Below are 19,720 nucleotides of genomic sequence, written 5' to 3'. Positions count from 1 at the left end.
AAATTATTCTTTTTATAATACAGTTTTATAATCAAGTTGAAAAAATAAGCACAAACAAAAGAGAGTAGAAGTGTCCGAACAATACATTTTCACCCTCCTCTCAATCCTCAAAGGGCTGATCATATGTCTATCAGCAAGCTCCTAAAAGGCAGAGGAATAATTAACAATTTATAGCTGCATTTTTTGTTCAGTATAAAAACACTTTGGGTGTTGTGAAATAACCGGATCTTATGTTTTTATTAAAGTTGCCTTCAATTCACTCTTTCAAGTTTGACCTTTAATACATACTACCTCTTATTTGCTTTTGCTTTATCTGGATATTAATATTTTGTTTATTTTATCTTTGCTTTCTATATTGTGTTGTGCACAATGTCTGAAGATAGTATAAAGAACTTTATCGCTGTTTATAGTTATATGATTCAACAATATATTCACACGTCAATATCTCTTTAATCTTCTGCAGGAGCTTATGGAGTGGTGCTGAAATGTCGACACAAGGTAAGGGCATTGAATCATTTTTGGAAAGCTTTTATTGCTTATTGTATTATTTTTTGTTTTAATATGTTACTGTTTCATTAATCTTTTCTGCTTTTGTCTCTGGGTTTAATTAATAGTTTTATTATTAATTATTAATAATAAACTAATGGTAGCTCTATCCTATAAAAATGTTTGCTTTATATTTTAATAATAGCTTCATTTATTTAGTCATGTGAGGGTTTATATGGTTGTTTTGTTTATAATTTTATTGGTATTTAAAAAAAAAAAAATACATGAAACATAAAATCCATCCAAGAGTTCACATGCATAGTAGACATAGTAGAATGTCAGATGTTGTATGTGTAAGAGATAACATACACCAGTTAGAGGAGGAACAAGGAAAAAAGGGTACACTTTTGAAAAAAATCAATTATGTGCAGCAAGGGATATATTTAATGATTTGTTTAATCTCACCCAAGATGAGAACAGAGAGTAAACTCTGGTACCAACGTGGAAAAAATATATTTTGCTGCTCATCTCGTCAAGAAGAGGTGGTAGATATATAATACTCAATGATTTAATCTTCTTTTTGTACATCAGTTTAAATTATAGACAAGGATATAGGAAGGAAAGTAAAAGCTTACTGAATAAATTACTTATATTCCCCAAAGGAGTCCTTTATCTATGTGTCAAGAATAGGGAGTAGACACTGGTGTCTACTTAGAAATGAGTATTTCTTTCTGTTGTTTATCCCACAAGGAGAAGATGATAAAGGGCAATAAAATAGTAATAATAAAAAATAATAATTATATATATATATATATATATATATATATATATATATATATATATATATATATATATATATATGTGTATATATATATATATATATATATATATATATGTATATGACTAATTAATCAGCATAGCAACATGAAGTATGGTATCAGGGAGAAGTAAATTGTATTTTTAGTTAAAGGGACAGTCAAGTCAAAACTAAACGTTCATGATTAAGATAGGGCATGCAATTTTAAACAACTTTCCAATTTTCAATTGACTGTTCCTTTTAAGATTTTAAACCACTCCAGTCTTTTAAAGATAGTAGGTACTGCGTATGGCAACCTCATTGGTGGAACATTATTAAGATCTGTCCATGTAGAGCACTTCCTTTAAAGCTGAATCCTTTAAAGCTGGTGAGGACACACCAGTACATCTGCCATAGCACTACAGCCAACAGCATGAGGCTCAGTGGAGTCGAAACCTCTGCTTAGGCCCAAATGTACAATTCACCTCTTGGTAAAACTCTAACCAATGTTCCCCCAAGAGTGTCACAACCTCCTGCAGTGCAGCGATAAAAGTCCATGTCGACTAGGAAAGTATCAGTGGTGTCAGGTGACGGCTATAAAAGATAGCAGTCTAGTGCTTACTGCTCTATGTGGGTTACCAGGGGTGTGTTGAGATCTTGCAAAATGTCTACTACCTAAGGTCTCAACAATCTGAACCAGGTTGCAGGAATCATAAACACAGCATATTTGATATCCTCTGGTTAAGCAAACTGCCATAAAGTTGTATTTTACCAAAGATGTTGTGAGGGATCAAAGATAATCAGCAGATTATCTGAATCACACCAGAAGCCTCAGGTAGTGTGACCTAACATGGCCACTGCCTAAACACGCCCCCCAGGTCACATTAGTTTGTATTAGTGAAAATGAACATAGTTTAAGAAAACAGTTTATAAGACTAATTTTAATAAACATGAAAAAAAGTTTCACAAGAAATACAGGAATTTATATGATTTATATTTAAGCTTTGATTCCAATATTTCTAACAAATACACACAAAGTCAATATTAAAATTACAAGTGGAGCGCAAACATTTGCGCGTAAGCAATATCGGGTTTTCACGATCGCTTGCACGCAGGTTAAATTGCTCTGATACATTTTGGTTTCTCAGTTTTTTAAGGAAGTTAAAGGGATAGTAAAGTCATAATTAGACAGTCATGATATAAACATAGCATACAATTTTAAACAACTTTCCAATTTACTTCTATTATTTAGTTTGCTTCCTTCTCTTGTTATCCTTTGCTGAAATGTTTATCTTGGAAATCTCAGGAGCAGCAAAGAACCTAGGTTCTAGCTCCTGATTGGTGGCTGCATATATATATACCGATTGTCATTGACTCACCCATGTGTTCAGTTAGAAACCAGTAGTGGATTACTGCTTCTTTAAAAAATGATACCAAAAGAATGAGACAAATTTGATAATAGAAGTAAACTGGAAAGTTGTTTAAAATTTTATGTTCCACCTAAATCATGAAAGAAAATGTTTGGGTTCATGTCCCTTTAACATACACAATTTGTTATAACTTTTAGTTATGCACAATCATTTGTGTGTGTGTGTGTGAGGGGGGGGGGGGTGTTCCTATAAATAGTTTTTGTCCCACCTTTCTGACAAATGCTCCTTGTAAATGTAACCTTTATGTTACGTGTTAGAAGTAGTCTGGAAATCAACCAGATTTCACTAGTCAAATGTGAAGTGAGCAGAAGAAAGCAATAGAATTTTTTTTTATCCCCTGAATGCGTGTTCATCGTGAAAGGTGTCACAGTTTGAAAGGAAAATATTTCTCCATTCTGAAAATGTCACCTTCATAAAGTAAAGGCTATTTGACGTAACATTTCACCATTGTCATGTGCCAGTAAATGTACTGGATATTATGTGTTACCCCTTTAATTTCTTGCTGAAAGAAAAGTACTGTTGGACTGACAGCTAGACATATCTATCAAAACATTTTTATGTACATATCGATCAACCTGTTCATCTCCGGTATCCGTCTCTTGGTTATATAAACAACTTTTCCTCAGAAGGGGTATAAAGCAGCTGTATTATGCTTGACAAACGTCAGTAATTAAACATGTGTCTGTCTCGAAACGTAGAAGATCAGAGATTTCACCAAAGTATACGCTACCCTCATTGCAGTACTCTGAAAAAAAATTATATTTAACCCCTTAATGGCCACATCACTTTTCCATTTTCTGTCCGTTTGGGACCACGGCTATTTTTACATTTCTGTGGTGTTTGTGTTTAGCTGTAATTTTCCTTACTCATTTACTGTACCCACACATATTATATACTGTTTTTCTCGCCATTAAATGGACTTTCTAAAGATCCCATTATTTTCATCATATCTTATAATTTACTATCGGCTAGATTACGAGTTGTGCGTTAGGCTGAAAAAGCAGCGTTAGCAGGTCCTAACGCTGCTTTTTCGCTACCGCTGGTATTACGAGTGTTGCAGGTTTAGGGGCCCCGGACACTTTTTTGGCCTTACTGCAAAACGACTTATGTAAACTTCGTAAAGTCTTTTTTCTATGGGACTTCCATAGCGCCGGTATTACGAGTCTGTCCTGGGAGGCCAAAAAGTGAGCGGTACACCCTCTACCTCCAAGATCCCTAACACATTTTAAAGTCAGTAGTTAAGAGTTTTATGGTACAACGCCGTAACGTAAAACTCATAACTAAAGTGCTAAAAAGTACACTAACACCCATAAACTACCTATTAACCCCTAAACCGAGGCCCTCCCGCATCGCAAACACTAAAAATAAAATGTTTAACCCCTAATCTGCCGCTCTGGACATCACCGCCACTAGAATAAACATATTAACCCCTAAACTGCCACACTCCCACCTCGTAAACACTCGTTAAATATTATTAAACCCTAATCTGCCGTCCCTAACATCGCCGCCACCTGCATTATACTTATTAACCCCTTATCTGCCGCCCACAATGTCGCCACCACTATTCTAAATTTATTAACCCCTAAACCTAAGTCTAACCCTAACACCCCCTAATTGAAATATAATTTAAATAAATCTAAATGAAGTTGCTATCATTAACTACATTATTCCTATTTAAAACTAAATACTTACCTATAAAATAAACCCTAAGCTAGCTACAATATAACTAATAGTTACATTGTATCTAGCTTAGGTTTATTTTTATTTTACAGGCAAGTTTGTATTTATTTTAACTAGGTAGAATAGTTATTAAATAGTTATTAACTATGTAATAACTACCTAGCTAAAATAAATACAAATTTACCTATAAAATAAAACCTAACCTAAGTTACAATAACACCTAAAACTACACTACAATTAAATAAATAAACTAAATTAAAAGCAATTAAATAAATTAAATTAAATTAGCTAAATCACAAAGAAAACAAACACTAAATTACAGAAAATAATAAACAAATTACAAGATATTTAAACTAATTACACCTAATCTAATAGCCCTATCAAAATAAAAAAAGCCCCCCCAAAATAAAAAAAGCCCCTAGTCTAAACTAAACTACCAATAGCCCTTAAAAGGTCCTTTTGTGGGGCATTGCCCCAAAGAAATCAGCTCTTTTACCTGTAAAAAAAAAAATACAAACACCCCAACAGTAAGGCTCCGCGTCGGATGGATGAAGATAGAAGATGCCGTCTGGGTGAAGACTTCTGCCCGTCTGGAGGACCACTTCACCTGGCTTGGGTGAAGACTTCTCCCTGCTTCGTTGAGGACTTCAGCCCGGTTGGATGAAGACTTATGCCGCTTCCTTGAGAATGGATGTGTGGTCTTCAGAACAGTAAGTCGATCTTCAGGGGGTTAGTGTTAGGTTTTTTTAAGGGTGTATTGGGTGGGTTTTATTTTTAGGTTAGAGCTTTGGGCTTCAGAGCTTACTGTTCTGAAGACCACACATCCATTCTCAAGGAAGCGGCATAAGTCTTCATCCAACCGGGCCGAAGTCCTCAACGAAGCAGGGAGAAGTCTTCACCCAAGCCAGGTGAAGTGGTCCTCCAGACGGGCAGAAGTCTTCACCCAGACGGCATCTTCTATCTTCATCCATCCGACGCGGAGCCTTACTGTTGGGGTTGTTTGTATTTTTTTTTACAGGTAAAAGAGCTGATTTCTTTGGGGCAATGCCCCGCAAAAGGCCCTTTTGAGGGCTATTGGTAGTTTAGTTTAGGCTAGGGTTTTTTTTTTTTTGATAGGGCTATTAGATTAGGTGTAATTAGTTTAAATATCTTGTAATTTGTTTATTATTTCCTGTAATTTAGTGTTTTGTTTTTGTTGTGATTTAGCTAATTTAATTTAATTTATTTAATTGTTTTTAATTTAGTTAATTTAGGTTAGGTTTTATTTTACAGGTAAATTTGTATTTATTTTAGCTAGGTAGTTATTAAATAGTTAATAACTATTTAATAACTATTCTACCTAGTTAAAATAAATAGGGTTTATTTTTATTTTACAGGCAAGTTTGTATTTATTTTAACTAGGTAGAATAGTTATTAAATAGTTATTAACTATTTAATAACTACCTAGCTAAAATAAATACAAACCTGCCTGTAAAATAAAAATAAACCCTAAGCTAGATACAATGTAACTATTAGTTATATTGTAGCTAGCTTAGAGTTTATTTTATAGGTAAGTATTTAGTTTTAAATAGGAATTATTTAGGTAATAATATTAATTTTTATTTAGATTTATTGTAATTATATTTAAGTTAGGGGGTGTTAGGGTTAGACTTAGGTTTAGGGGTTAATACATTTAGTATAGTGGCGGCGACGTTGGGGGCGGCAGATTAGGGGTTAATAAATGTAGGTAGGTGGCGGCGATGTTAGGTACGGCAGATTAGGGGTTAATAATAGTTAACTAATATTTGCGAGGCGGGAGTGTGGTGGTTTAGGGGTTAATATGTTTATTATAGTGGTGGTGATGTCTGTAAGCGGTAAATTAGGGGTTAATAAGTATAATTAGGTGGTGACGATGTCAGGGGCGGCAGATTAGGGGTTAATAAAAATAATGTAGGCGTTGGCGATGTTGGGGGCAGCAGATTAGGGGTTAATAAGTGTAAGATTAGGGGTGTTTAGACTCAGGGTTCATGTTAGGGTGTTAGGTGTAAACATAAAATGTGTTTCCCCATAGCAATCAATAGGGCTGAGTTACTGAGTTTTACGCTGCTTTTTTGCAGGTGTTAGACTTTTTCTCAGCCGTCTCTCCGCGTTGATTCCTATGGGGAAATCGTGCACGAGCACGTATGACCAGCTCATCGCTGACTTAAGCAGCGCTGGTTTTGGAGTGCGGTATGGAGCACAATTTTGCTCAACGCTCACTTCTTGCGGTTTGTAAAAACCTGTAATACCAGCGCTGTAGGTAAGTGAGTGGTTAGCACCGCATAGCCTCTAACGCAAAACTCGTAATCTGGCCATATAATTTTTTTTTATAAAATATGATGAAAAAATGGAAAAAACACACTTTTTCTAACTTTGATCCCCAAAATCTTACACATCTACAACCACCAAAAACACCCATGCTAAATAGTTTCTACATTTAATCCTGAGTTTAGAAATACCCAATGTTTACACGTTCTTTGCTTTTTTGGGGGGCAATAAATACAAGTAACACTTTGCTATTTCGAAGAAGTTACTTTCGTTGACGCAAATTCGTAATTTCCGGGGTCTTAGTTGACGCCGAGTCTTTCACAAGATTGCGTTATCTATGGCGTGAGTGTGTTGTTTCCGGGCGTTTTTGGCGCCAAAAAAATATTTTTCTGTTTGTTGTTCGTCATACTTCGCGCCAAATATTTTCATTATTTAAGACCCCATTCCTATTTGCCTCTTGCCTTTTTTCTATGTCAGAGGGCTATGCTGTTTGCATTTTTTCCCATTCCTGAAACTGCCATATAAGGAAATTGATAATTTTGCTTTATATGTTGTTTTTTTCTCTTAAATTTGCAAGATGTCTCAATCTGATCCTGTCTCAGAAATCACTGTTGGAACCCTGCTGCCTGAGTTCTACCAAAGCTCAGTGCATTTGTTGTATACTTGTGGAGGTTATACCTCCAGCTGTGGTTTGTAATAGTTTTCATGATAAACTTTTACATGCAGAGAATGTATCCATCAGTAGTAGTTCATTACCTGTTGCTGTTCCCTCAACTTCTAATGTACAAGATATACCTGTAAATTTAAAATAATTTATTTCTGATTCTATTCAGAAGGCTTTGTCTGCCATCCTGCCTTCTAATAAACGTAAAAGGTCTTTTAAAACTTCTCATAAAGTTGATGAAATTGCAAATGACGGGCAACATACAGAATTATCCTTCTCTGATGAGGATCTATCTGATTCAGAAGATCCTGCCTCAGATATTGACACTGACAAATCCTCTTATTTATTTAAAATGGAGTATATTCGTTCTTTGTTAAAGAAGTGTTGATTACATTAGATATGGAAGAAACTAGTCCTCTTGATATTAATACTAGTAAACGTTTAAATTCAGTTTAGAAACCTCCTGTGGTTATTCCAGAGGTTTTTCCAGTTCCTGATGCTATTTCCAATATGATTTCTAAAGAATGGAATAGGTCTGGTACTTCTTTTATTCCTTCTTCAAGGTTTAAAAAATTGTATGCTTTGCCAGCAGTTAGATTGGAGTTTTGGGAAAAAATCCACAAGGTTGATGGGGCTATCTCTACTCTTGCTAAACGTATACTTCGGAAGATAGTACTTCTTTTAAAGATCCTTTAGATAGGAAACTTGAATCTTATTAAGGAAAGCTTATTTATATTGAGGTCATCTTCTTAGGCCTGCAATTTCTTTGGCTGATGTTGCAGCTGCTTCAACTTTTTGGTTGGAAACTTTAGCGCAACAAGTATTGGATCATGATTTGTTTAGCATTGTTAAGTTGATTCAACATGCTAATAATTTCATTTGTGATACCATTTTTGATATCATCAAAATTTATGTTAAATCTATGTCTTTAGCTATTTTAGCTAGAAGAGCTTTGTGGCTCAAATCTTGGAATGCTGATATGACTTCTAAGTCCAGATTGCTTTCTCTTTCTTTCCAAGGTAATAAATTATTTGGTTCTCAGTTGGATTCAATAATTTCAACTGTCACTGGGGGGAAGGCAGTTTTTTTGCCTCAGGATAAAAGACCTTAGGGTAAATCTAAAGCTTCTAACCGTTTTCGTTCCTTTCGACAAAATAAGGAACAGAAACCTAATCCTTCCCCCAAGGAATCTGTTTCCAATTGGAAGCCTTCTTCAAATTGGAATAAATCCAAGCCATTTAAGAGATCAAAGCCAGCCCTCAAGTCCGCATGAAGGTGCGGCCCTCATTCCAGCTCAGCTGGTAGGGGGCAGATTAAAATTTTTCAAAGATGTTTGGATCAATTCGGTCCAAAATCATTGGATTCAGAGTATTGTCTCTCAGGGGTACAGATTAGGATTCTGAGTAAGACCGCCTGTGAGAAGATTTTTTCTCTCACACATTCCAGCAAACCCAGTAAAGGCTCATGCTTTCCTGAAGTGTGTTTCAGACCTGGAGTTATCAGGGGTTATCATGGCAGTTCCGTTTCAGGAACAGAGTCTGGGGTTTTATTCAAATCTATTCATTGTATCAAAGAAAGAAAATTTATTCAGACCAGTTTTGGATCTAAAGATTTTTAATCGATATGTAAGAGTACCAACTTTCAAAATGGTGACTATAAGGACTATTCTGCCTTTCGTTCAGCAAGGGCATTATATGTCCACAATAGACTTACAGGATGCACATCTTCATATTCCGATTCATCTGGATCACTATCAGTTCCTGAGATTCTCTTTTCTAGACAAGTATTACTAATTTGTTGCTCTTCCTTTTGGCCTAGCGGCAATTCCAAGAATCTTTTCAAAGGTTCTCGGTGCCCTACTCTCTGTGATCAGAGAGTGGGGTATTGTGGTTTTTCCTTATTTGGACGATATCTTGGTACTCGCTCAGTCTTTATGTTCTGCAGAATCTCACACAAATCAACTAGTGTTGTTTCTTCGAAGACATGGTTGGAGGATCAATTTACCAAAAAGTGATTCCTCAGACAAAGGTAACCTTTTTAGTTTTCCAGATAGATTCAGTGTCCATGACTTTGTCTCTAACAGACAAGAGACGTTTGAAATTGGTTGCAGCCTGTCGGAACCTTTAGTCTCAGTCATTCCCTTCAGTAGCTATGTGCATGGAAGTTTTAAGTCTCATGACTGCAGCATCGGACGCGATCCCCTTTGCTCGTTTTCATACGAGACCTCTCCAGCTTTGTATGCTGAACCAATGGTGCAGTGATTATACAAGGATATCATAATTAATATCCTTAAATCCCAATGTTCGACTTTCTCTGACTTGGTGGTTAGATCACCATCGTATGATTCTAGGGGCCTCTTTCATTCGTCCAACCTGCACTGTGATCACAACAGATGCAAGTCTTTCAGGTTGAGGAGCTGTTTGGGGATCTCTGACAGCACAAGGGGTTTGGAAATCTCAAGAGGCGAGATTATCAATCAATATTTTTGAACTCCGTGCGATTCTCAGGGCTCTTCAGTTTTGGCCTCTGTTGAAGAGAGAACCGTTCATTTGTTTTCAGACAGACAATATCACAACTGTGACTTATGTCAATCATCAGGGTGGGACTCACAGTCCTCAAACTATGAAAGAAGTATCTTGAATACTTGTTTAGGCGGAATCCATCTCTTGTCTAATTTCTGCAGGTATAGACAATTGGGAAGCGGATTACCTCAGTCGTCAGACTTTACATCCGGGAGAATGGTTTCTCCACCCAGATGTGTTTTCTCAGGTTGTTCAGATGTGGGGTCTTCCAAAAATAGATCTGATGGTTTCTCATCTAAACAAGAAACTTCCCAGGTACCTGTCCAAGTCCAGGGATCCTCAGGCGGAAGCAGTGGATGCGTTGACACTTCCTTGGTGTTATCAACCTGCTTATATTTTCCCTACTCTAGTTCTTCTTCCAAGAATGATCTCTAAAATCATCATGGAGCAATCGTTTGTGCTGCTGGTGGTTCCAGCATGGCCTCACAGGTTTTGGTATGTGGATCTTGTTCGGATGTCCAGTTGCCAACCGTGGCCACTTCCATTAAGGCCAGACCTTCTATCTCAAGGTCCATTTTTCCATCAGGATTTTAAATCATTAAAGTTGAAGGTATGGAAATTGAACACTTAGTGCTTATTCATAGAAGTTTCTCTGACTCAGTGATTAATACTATGTTGCAGGCTCGTAAATCTGTTTCTAGAAAGATTTATTATCGAGTTTGGAAGACTTACAATTCATGGTGTTCTTCTCATAAATTCTCTTGGCATTCTTTTAGAATTCCTAGAATTTTACAGTTTCTTCAGAATGGTTTGGATAAAGGTTTGTCTGCAAGTTCCTTGAAAGGACAACTCTCTGCTCTTTCTGTTTTATTTCACAGAAAGATTGCTAAACTTCCTGATATTCATTGTTTTGTGCAGGCTTTGGTTCGTATCAAGCCTGTCATTAAATTAATCTCTCCTCCTTGGAGTCTTAATTTGGTTTTGAAGGCTTTACAGGCTCCTCCGTTTGAGCCTATACATTCTTTGGATATTAAACTACTTTCTTGGAAAGTGTTGTATCTTTTGGCCATCTCTTCTGCTAGAAGAGATTCTGAATTATCCGCTCTCTCTTGTGAATCTCCTTTTCTGATTTTTCATCAGGATAAGGCAGTTTGGCGGACTTCATTTAAATTCTTACCTAAGGTTGTGAATTCTAACAACATTAATAGAGAAATTGTTGTTCCTTCCTTGTGTCCTAATCCTAAGAATTCTTTGGAGAGATTTTTACATTCGTTGGATGTGGTGAGAGCTCTGAAATATTATGTTGACTCTACTAAAGATTTCAGGAAGACTTCTAGTTTATTTATTATCTTTTCTGGTTCCAGGAAAGGTCAGAAGGTTTCTGCCGTTTCCTTAGCCTCGTGGTTAAAACTTTTGATTCATTAAGCCTATTTGGAATCTGGTCAAGCCCCGCCTCAGAGAATTACAGCTCATTCTACTAGATCAGTTTCCACTTCTTGGGCTTTTAAGAATGAAGCTTCAGTTGATCAAATTTGCAAAGCTGCTACTTGGTCTTCTTTGCATACATTTACTAAATTCTACCATTTTGATGTATTTGCTTCTTCGGAAGCAGTTTTTGGTAGAAAAGTTCTTCAGGCAGCTGTTTCAGTTTGATTTTTCTGCTTTTGATTTAAGTTTTTTCTTCACATTTATGAGAATTAACTTATATTTTGTGTTGGGGATTAATTTTTTAGCAGAAAATGGCTGTTTTTATTTGTATCCCTCCTTCTCTAGTGATACGCCACCAGCTCATGGACTCTTGCCAATTACATGAAAGAAAACATCATTTATGTAAGAACTTACCTGATAAATTCATTTCTTTCATATTGGCGAGAGTCCATGAGGCCCACCCCCTTTTTTATGATGGTTATTATTTTTTGTATAAAGCACAATTATTTCCAAATTCCTTTGTTGATGCTTTTTACTCCTTTCTTTATCACCCCACTTCTTGGCTATTCGTTAAACTCAATTGTGGGTGTGGTGAGGGATGTATTTATAGGCATTTTGAGGTTTGGGAAACTTTGCCCCTCCTGGTAGGATTGTATATCCCATACGTCACTAGCTCATGGACTTTTGTCAATATGAAAGAAATGAATTTATCAGGTAAGTTCTTACATAAATTATGTTTTTTTTTAGAAGACATCCCAAAGTATTTATCAAGGCCCATTTTGGTATATTTCATGCCACCATTTCACCGCCAAATGCGATCAAATAAAAAAAAATCGTTCACTTTTTACAAATTTTTTCACAAACTTTAGGTTTCTCACTGAAATTATTTACAAACAGCTTGTGCAATTATGGCACAAATGGTTGCAAATGCTTCTCTGGGATCCCCTTTGTTCAGAAATAGCAGACATATATGGCTTTGGCGTTGCTTTTTTGTAATTAGAAGGCCGCTAAATGCTGCTGCACATCACACATGTATTATGCCCAGCAGGGGTTAATTAGGTAGCTTGTAGGGAGATTGCAGGATTAATTTTAGTTTAGTGTAGAGATCAGCCTCCCGCCTAACACATCACACCCCCTGATCCCTCCCAAGCAGCTCTCTTCCCTCCCCCACCCCACAATTGTCCTTTCCAGGTATCTCTTTTTTTTAAAAGCATATTTACATATGCTGCTATGTAGGGTCCCTCCTTAGCACCTGACTCCCCCCCCAACAGCTCTCTAACCCTCCCCCTCTACCTTATTTGGAGCCATTTTGGGTTTATTTCTGTAGTGTAGCTTCCCCCCCCCCCCCCAAGACCATCCCCCCACCCCCTCCCAGATCCCTTAGATATTTTATTAACCCATTACCTCCCCCCTTTCTCCCACTTATAATTATACATTTTTTCTGTAGTGCAGCGATTTCAACCCGCTCCCTCCCCTTTTTTTTAGGACGTACGTCGTACGTCGTTGGTCATTAAGGGGTTAAAGGGACAGTAAACCCCAAAAATGTATTTTATGATTCAGATAGAACATACAATTTTAAACAATTTTCAAATTTGCTTCTTTCTCTTGTTATTTATTGCTTAAGGAACAGCATTACGCTACTGGCAGCTAGCTGAACACATCTAGTTAGCCAATCACAAGAGACAAATGTGTGCAGACACCAATTAGCAGCAGCTCCCACTGGTGTATGATATGTGTATTATTTTTCAACAATTAATACCAAGAGAACAAAGCACATTTGAAAATAGAAGTTAATTTAAAAGTGTCTTAAAATTACATGCTCTATCTGAATTGTGCAAGTTTATTTTGACTTTACTACCCCTTAAATTGTTTTGTGATCTTAACAAAATTCTCATTGGGTTTGCCTGAGAGGTAGTCACGTATCACAACATATAATCAATAATGATTGAATGCTTAGCCTCTGAAAGAGTAATGCTTCCAATTTGGGTAAGATTTTCACACCCATTTGAGTATGTTGTTCCTGCTATAATACAGACTAGTGACTTAATACCTGGTGAGCAGTAAATTGTTTCCGCTTGTATGTGGATATAGCTAAAGAATGAAAAAAAAAAGATATTTTTTTGTCATTGTTTCCTTCTTAAAGAGAAGGTCAATTTTGATGAATTAGTGCCCATTTTAAATAAACCTATTAAAAACAACGGCACTTTAATTCATCAAAATTGACATTTCACTGTTTTCTTCAAACACTTACCTTTTAATCCTGGCTGCCGCTCCAGCACTTCCTTGCGGGTCAAAAATGACGAATCCGGATTCCTCCAATCACAGCGTTGCACCAGGCCGAGATTCCCCCGGGGGAAACTGTGATTGGAGGAAGCCTGATTCGTCATTTCTGACGTCTGCAGAGGCTTCCGACGGCCGGGGGAGTCGCTGGAGCGGCATTCAGGATTAAAAGGTACGTTTTTGAAGAAAACCGTGAAATGTCAAATTTGATGAATTAAAGTGCCCTTGTTGTTAATAGGTTTATTAAAAACCGGGCACTAATTCATCGAAATGGACCTTCACTTTAATATATAGTTTTTGAGTCATGTATTGTTTTCTGCTACAATCCCTTTTGGTATATATTAATTGTTAAATACTGCTATGGTAAGCCAAGAAAGAGGGAGATTTTATTTTACTTACAATAACTTATGTTTTCTTGGCTTATTGGATGATGTAGCTTTTACAAAGTTTCACTTTTTACTATGTTTATTGCTCTTAACTGTAATTGTTCTAAGCTGTGGAAGGGAGCTTGGTATCGCTGTCTGCCGTTCTTAAAGGAAATCAAAACAATAATCATTTGCGAGCTTTGCTACTAAAATGATACCAGGAAAATAAAATTACAGAATGTATCATGTTCAACCAGATGTATAGGAAACTGGTGAAAATATGTCTGGCTGACTAGATTGGAAAAAAGTTCATAGTCTATCATTAAACAGGTTGATTTGTGCAGCATAGTGTTCTAGCCCTGTCTGGCAACTAGTGGGTTACATTTTAAAATGTGTACAATGTGTGTTTGTGGAAAAGAGATTTCCAATTGTTTGAGTTCATATTTTTACATTTATGCAAATGTTGAAAGGGTGAAATTCACCATTATATTGAAGATAAGGCAGTGTATTTATTTTAGTAGTCACTGAATATTAGAGTGATCCTAAATTATTGGGTGAAGACCCAGCATGCAAAATTAACTTATAACATTTGCAAACTCTACTGTATGCAAAATAACTTTCAGTATTAATGTAACTCATTTGAAGGTAATTATGGACATGTTTTGCCATGCTCCTGAGCTGCCAATGCTTTTTGAATGATCTATTTTGAACCATCCTGCTAGCAGCCAATATTGCTTTTGACTGCTGAAATAGTACCATCATTTCTTACGTCTGTGATTCAATTCTTGGCCACTAGGAGGGGGCAGAGTTTCCCAAAGCTCTAAGAGCATTTACTCCCTCCCACCTCTCTAGTATTCTAGTCTTTTCTTTGTCTTACAGTAGGTGAATCTTTGAGATGCTCTAGATGTTTTGTGGAGAAGGGTCCTCAGACGAAATCAACTGTTACTGAGTGACAGAGGGGAGATTGAAGTATTGGGTAGTGACATATTCACTCTCAGTGAAAGTTAGTCACAAGCTTGCCACAGGTGTTGCGGTGACTGGCCCCTAGCCTCCTCCTGTTAGGTCATCAATATACTCCTTACATAGATCCTCTGCTGTGTCATACAAAGCACAGAATGGGCTCTCTACTGGAAGCAGTCTTTTCTGCAGCCAGTAGTCATGGTAGGGTGGGTGCATCTGTGGTTAGTGCAGCCATTTCTTGCACTCATAACCCACAGGTTATTAGTAGGCACACTAATTTTGAGGTAATTCATAGCCAGGGGACATACACATGTTACAGACTAATTCTAACTTTATTACATAGATTTTTCATACTTAGTCTAGTAATTATAGTCTAGTGACTATTCAGCTAATTCACTTGGGAGTTACATCTCAATGCAACCTTATACACTCTGTTATATACACAGTAAAAGAGATTTAGTTTTTTTGCAATGTGAGGGGGAGTCTCTGTATTTAATGATTTTGTTTGTGCACTGAATTAGAACTGCATTTACAGTTAGTAACTAGGTTATTTTTTTTTAATTTCTCAACTGCTTCTTTCTTTCTGAGTGCAACAGTCATTTTTTCAAATATCTTTTCCTTCTTCGCTGATGAGAGTCCATAGCTTCATAGCATGTGGGATATATTCCAGCCTATCAGGAGGAGGTCAATAACCCTCACAGAGCTTTAGCCCCTCCCACCTCCTCTCCCTCCCACCTCCTCTCCCTCCCCAATTTGTTATTGGCCTCTAAGTAGAGAGGTTAAAGATTTCAGAGGTGTTTTATTATCAAGAGTTTATTAAGAGTTCAGACCTGACTTGGGACCCAGTATCCCTAGGCAACTTCACTCCAAGATGATTTTGGAAGACTCTGAGTGAAACAGGGATGAGGATTACCTCTGTTATGTGCTTTCTAGAACTCTAGTGGGTAATCTAACATCCATAACTGCCCTCAGGCATAGAATTATAAGTATTTTAACAACACTTATGGATTTGCATGACTGGGTTTCTTCCATTCCCTGCTCACAGTATTGAGTGTGGATTAGCTATAGGGTTTAGAGTGTCTCACACTAAAAAGTGTAATATAACATTTCTGTCATGAATATACCCAGCATAACATATTCTGGTATACATTGTTACATATAGGGTCCTATTATGCTATTTATGTGCTTTATTGTTTGTTTGTTTTTGCTAGGATCCGATGTTAATTACATTGTTTCTCCAACATTGGTGTGTCCGGTCCACGGCGTCATCCATTACTTGTGGGATATTCTCCTCCCCCACAGGGAAAGGCAAGGAGAGCACACAGCAAGAGCTGTCCATATAGTCCCTCCCAGGCTCCGCCCCCCCAGTCATTCTCCTTGCCGCTCTGAACAAGTAGCATCTCCTCGGGGATGGTGAGGAGTTTGTGGTGTTTAGTTGTAGTTTTTTATTCTTCTATCAAGAGTTTGTTATTTTAAAATAGTGCTGGTATGTACTATTTACTCTGAAACAGAAAGAGATGAAGAGTTCTGTTTAAAAGAGGATTATGATTTTAGCAGACAATAACTAAAATCAGTTGCTGTTCCCACACAGGACTGTTGAGATGAGAGAACTTCAGTTGGGGGGAACAGTTTGCAGACTTTTCTGCTCAAGGTATGACTAGCCATTTTTCTAACAAGACTGTGTAATGCTGGAAGGCTGTCATTTTCCCTCATGGGGATTGGTAAGCCATTTTCTTAGTCTCAAACAGAATAAAGGGCTTATTATGGGCTATACACTGGTAGACACTCTTAAGGGCTAAATCGATTGCTTTATTTAAGTATTATATGCAGTTTGAAGTTGAATTTCACACTTTTATAACATTGGGGAACGTTTTTTAGCACCAGGCACTTGTTAAGACACCTTCCCAGTCAGGAAGGGCCTTTCTCTGTAGTAGGCAGAGCCTCATTTTCGCGCCATTACTGTGCAGTTAATTTTGAGTTCAGTACATGCAGCTGCATGTGTGTGGGTCTGGAATCCACTAAAAACGTTCCTAGAAGGCTTCATTTGATATCATATACCCCCCTGGGATTGGTGAAGTCGCAGCAAAGGCTGTAGCTGGGACTGTAAGGGGGTTAAAATTAAAAACGGCTCCGGTTTCCACATTTTAAGGGTTAACAGCTTGAAAATTGGGGTGCAATACTTTGAATGCATTAAGACACTGTGGTGAAAATTTGGTAAAGATTGGATAATTCCTTCATAGTTTTTCACATATTCAGTAATAAAGTGTGCCCTGTTTAACATTTAAAGAGACAGTAACGGTTTTGTTTTAAAACGGTTTTTGTGCTTTATTAACCAGTTTAAGCCTGTTTAACATGTCTGTACCTTCAGATAGATCATGTTCTGTATGTATGGTAGCCAATGTGGTTCCCCCTTCAAATATGTGTGATAATTGTGCCATAGCGTCCAAACAAAGTAAGGACAGTACTGTCACAAATAGTAAAGTTGCCCAGGATGATTCCTCAGATGAAGGAAGTAGACATAGTTCTACATCATCTCCTTCTGTGTCTATACCAGTTATGCCCGCGCAGGCGACCCCTAGTACTTCTAGCGCGCCAATGCTTATTACCATGCAACAATTGACGGCTGTAATGGATAACTCCATAGCTAATATTTTATCCAAAATGCCAGCATTTCAGAGAAAGCGCGATTGCTCTGTTTTAAACACTGTAGAGCAGGAGGGCGCTGATGATAATTTTTCTGTCATACCCTCACACCAATCTGAAGTGGCAGTGAGGGAGGGTTTGTCAGATGGGGAAATTTCTGATACAGGAAGAATTTCTCAGCAGGCAGAACCTGATGTTGTGACATTTAAATCAAAATTAGAGCATCTCCGCGCATTACTTAAGGAGGTGCTATCTACTCTGGATGATTGTAACAATGTGGTCAACCCAGAAAAATTGTGCAAGATGGACAAGTTCCTTGAGGTCCCGGTGCACCCTGATGCTTTTCCGATACCTAAACGGGTGGCGGACATAGTGAATAAGGAGTGGGAGAAGCCAGGCATACCTTTTGTCCCTCCTCCTATATTTAAGAAATTGTTCCCTATGGTCGACCCCAGGAAGGACACAGTCCCTAAGGTCGAGGGGGCAGTTTCTACTCTAGCCAAGCGCACGACCATTCCTATTGAGGACAATTGTGCTTTCAAAGATCCTATGGATAAAAAATTGGAGGGTTTGCTTAAAAAGATTTTTGTACAGCAAGGTTACCTCCTTTAACCTATTTTGTGCATTATTCCTGTCACTACAGCGGCGTGGTTCTGGTTCGAGGAACTGGAAAAGTCGCTCAGTAGGGAGACTCCGTATGAGGAAGTCATGGACAGAATTCACGCACTTAAGTTAGCTAATTCCTTTATTTTAGACACCGCTTTGCAGTTAGCGAGGTTAGAGGCGAAAAATTCAGGGTTTACAATTGGGGCGCGTAGAGCGCTCTGGCTAAAGTCTTGGTCGGCGGATGTATCTTCCAAGACAAAATTGCTTAATACCCCTTTCAAAGGTAAGACCCTTTTTTGGCCAGAATTGAAAGAGATTATTTCAGACATCACTGAGGGAAAGGGCCATGCCCTCCCACAAGATAAACCTTTTAAGGCTAAGAATAAGTCCAATTTTCGTTCCATTCGCAATTTCAGGAACGGACCGGCTTCCAACTCGGCAGCCTCTAGACAAGTGGGTAACGCTTCCCAGACTAAACCAGCTTGGAAATCAATGCAAGGCTGGAACAAGGGTAAACAGGCCAAGAAGCCTGCTGCTGCTACCAAAACAGCATGAAGGGGTAGCCCCCGATCCGGGACCGGATCTAGTAGGGGGCAGACTCTCTCTCTTTGCTCAGGCTTAGGCAAGAGATGTTCAGGATCCCTGGACACTAGAAATAGTCTCTCAGGGTTTTCTTCTGGAGTTCAAGGAACTACCCTCAAGGCGAAGGTTCCACATGTCTAACTTATCTTCAAACCAAATAAAGAGACAGGCATTCTTACATTGTGTAGAAGACCTGTTAAAGATGGGAGTGATACACCCAGTTCCAACTGTGGAACAAGGTCGGGGGTTTTACTCAAATCTGTTTGTAGTTCCCAAAAAAAGAGGGAATTTTCAGACCAATTCTGGATTTAAAAATTCTAAACAAATTTCTCAGAGTTCCATCGTTCAAATGGAAACCATTCGAACAATTTTATCTACAATCCAGGAGGGTCAATTTATGACTACCGTGGATTTAAAGGATGCGTATCTACATATTCCTATCCACAAAGATCATCCAAGGATTTTCACAAAGGTGCTAGGGTCCCTTCTAGAGGTTCTAAGACCAAGGGGTATTGCAGTGGCACCTTATCTGGATGACATTCTAATCCAAACGTCGTCTCTTTCCAAAGCAAAGGCTCATACAGACATTGTTCTAGCCTTTCTCATATCTCACGGGTAGAAGGTGAACGTAGAAAAGAGTTCCCTGTCTCCGTCGACAAGAGTTCCCTTCTTGGGAACGATAATAGATTCTTTAAAAATGAAGATCTTCCTGACAAAAGTCAGAAAGTCAAAGCTTCTAAAGCTTGTCAAGTTCTTCACTCTATTCTGCAGCCTTCCATAGCTCAGTGCATGGTAGTAGTAGGGTTGATGGTTGCAGCAATGGACATAGTTCCTTTTGCTCAAATTCATCTAAGACCATTACAACTGTGCATGCTCAAGCAGTGGAATGGGGACTATACAGACTTGTCTCCAAAGATTCAAGTAGATCAGATGACCAGAGACTCACTCCGTTGGTGGTTGTCACAGGATCACCTGTCTCAGGGAATGAGTTT

At 37.9% G+C, this 19,720-nt stretch overlaps 1 protein-coding gene across 11 annotated transcripts in view; it reads left to right on the top strand.

Moving 5' to 3' along the window:
* CDKL5 (cyclin dependent kinase like 5) overlaps nucleotides 1-19,720 on the top strand; it is a 1,071,204-nt gene that overhangs the window by 491,552 nt on the left and 559,932 nt on the right. For all 11 annotated transcript variants that reach the window (XM_053706416.1, XM_053706410.1, XM_053706408.1 and 8 more), the window contains one exon: nucleotides 464-498. In XM_053706416.1, coding sequence (XP_053562391.1) covers nucleotides 464-498 — 35 coding nt within the window. Of the gene's footprint in view, nucleotides 1-463; nucleotides 499-19,720 lie in introns of those variants that run through there.

The sequence above is a fragment of the Bombina bombina genome, chromosome 3 (genome assembly GCF_027579735.1).
Source record: "Bombina bombina isolate aBomBom1 chromosome 3, aBomBom1.pri, whole genome shotgun sequence".
Taxonomy (NCBI): Eukaryota; Metazoa; Chordata; class Amphibia; order Anura; family Bombinatoridae; genus Bombina; species Bombina bombina.
This window is presented reverse-complemented; position numbering and strand designations above follow the sequence as displayed.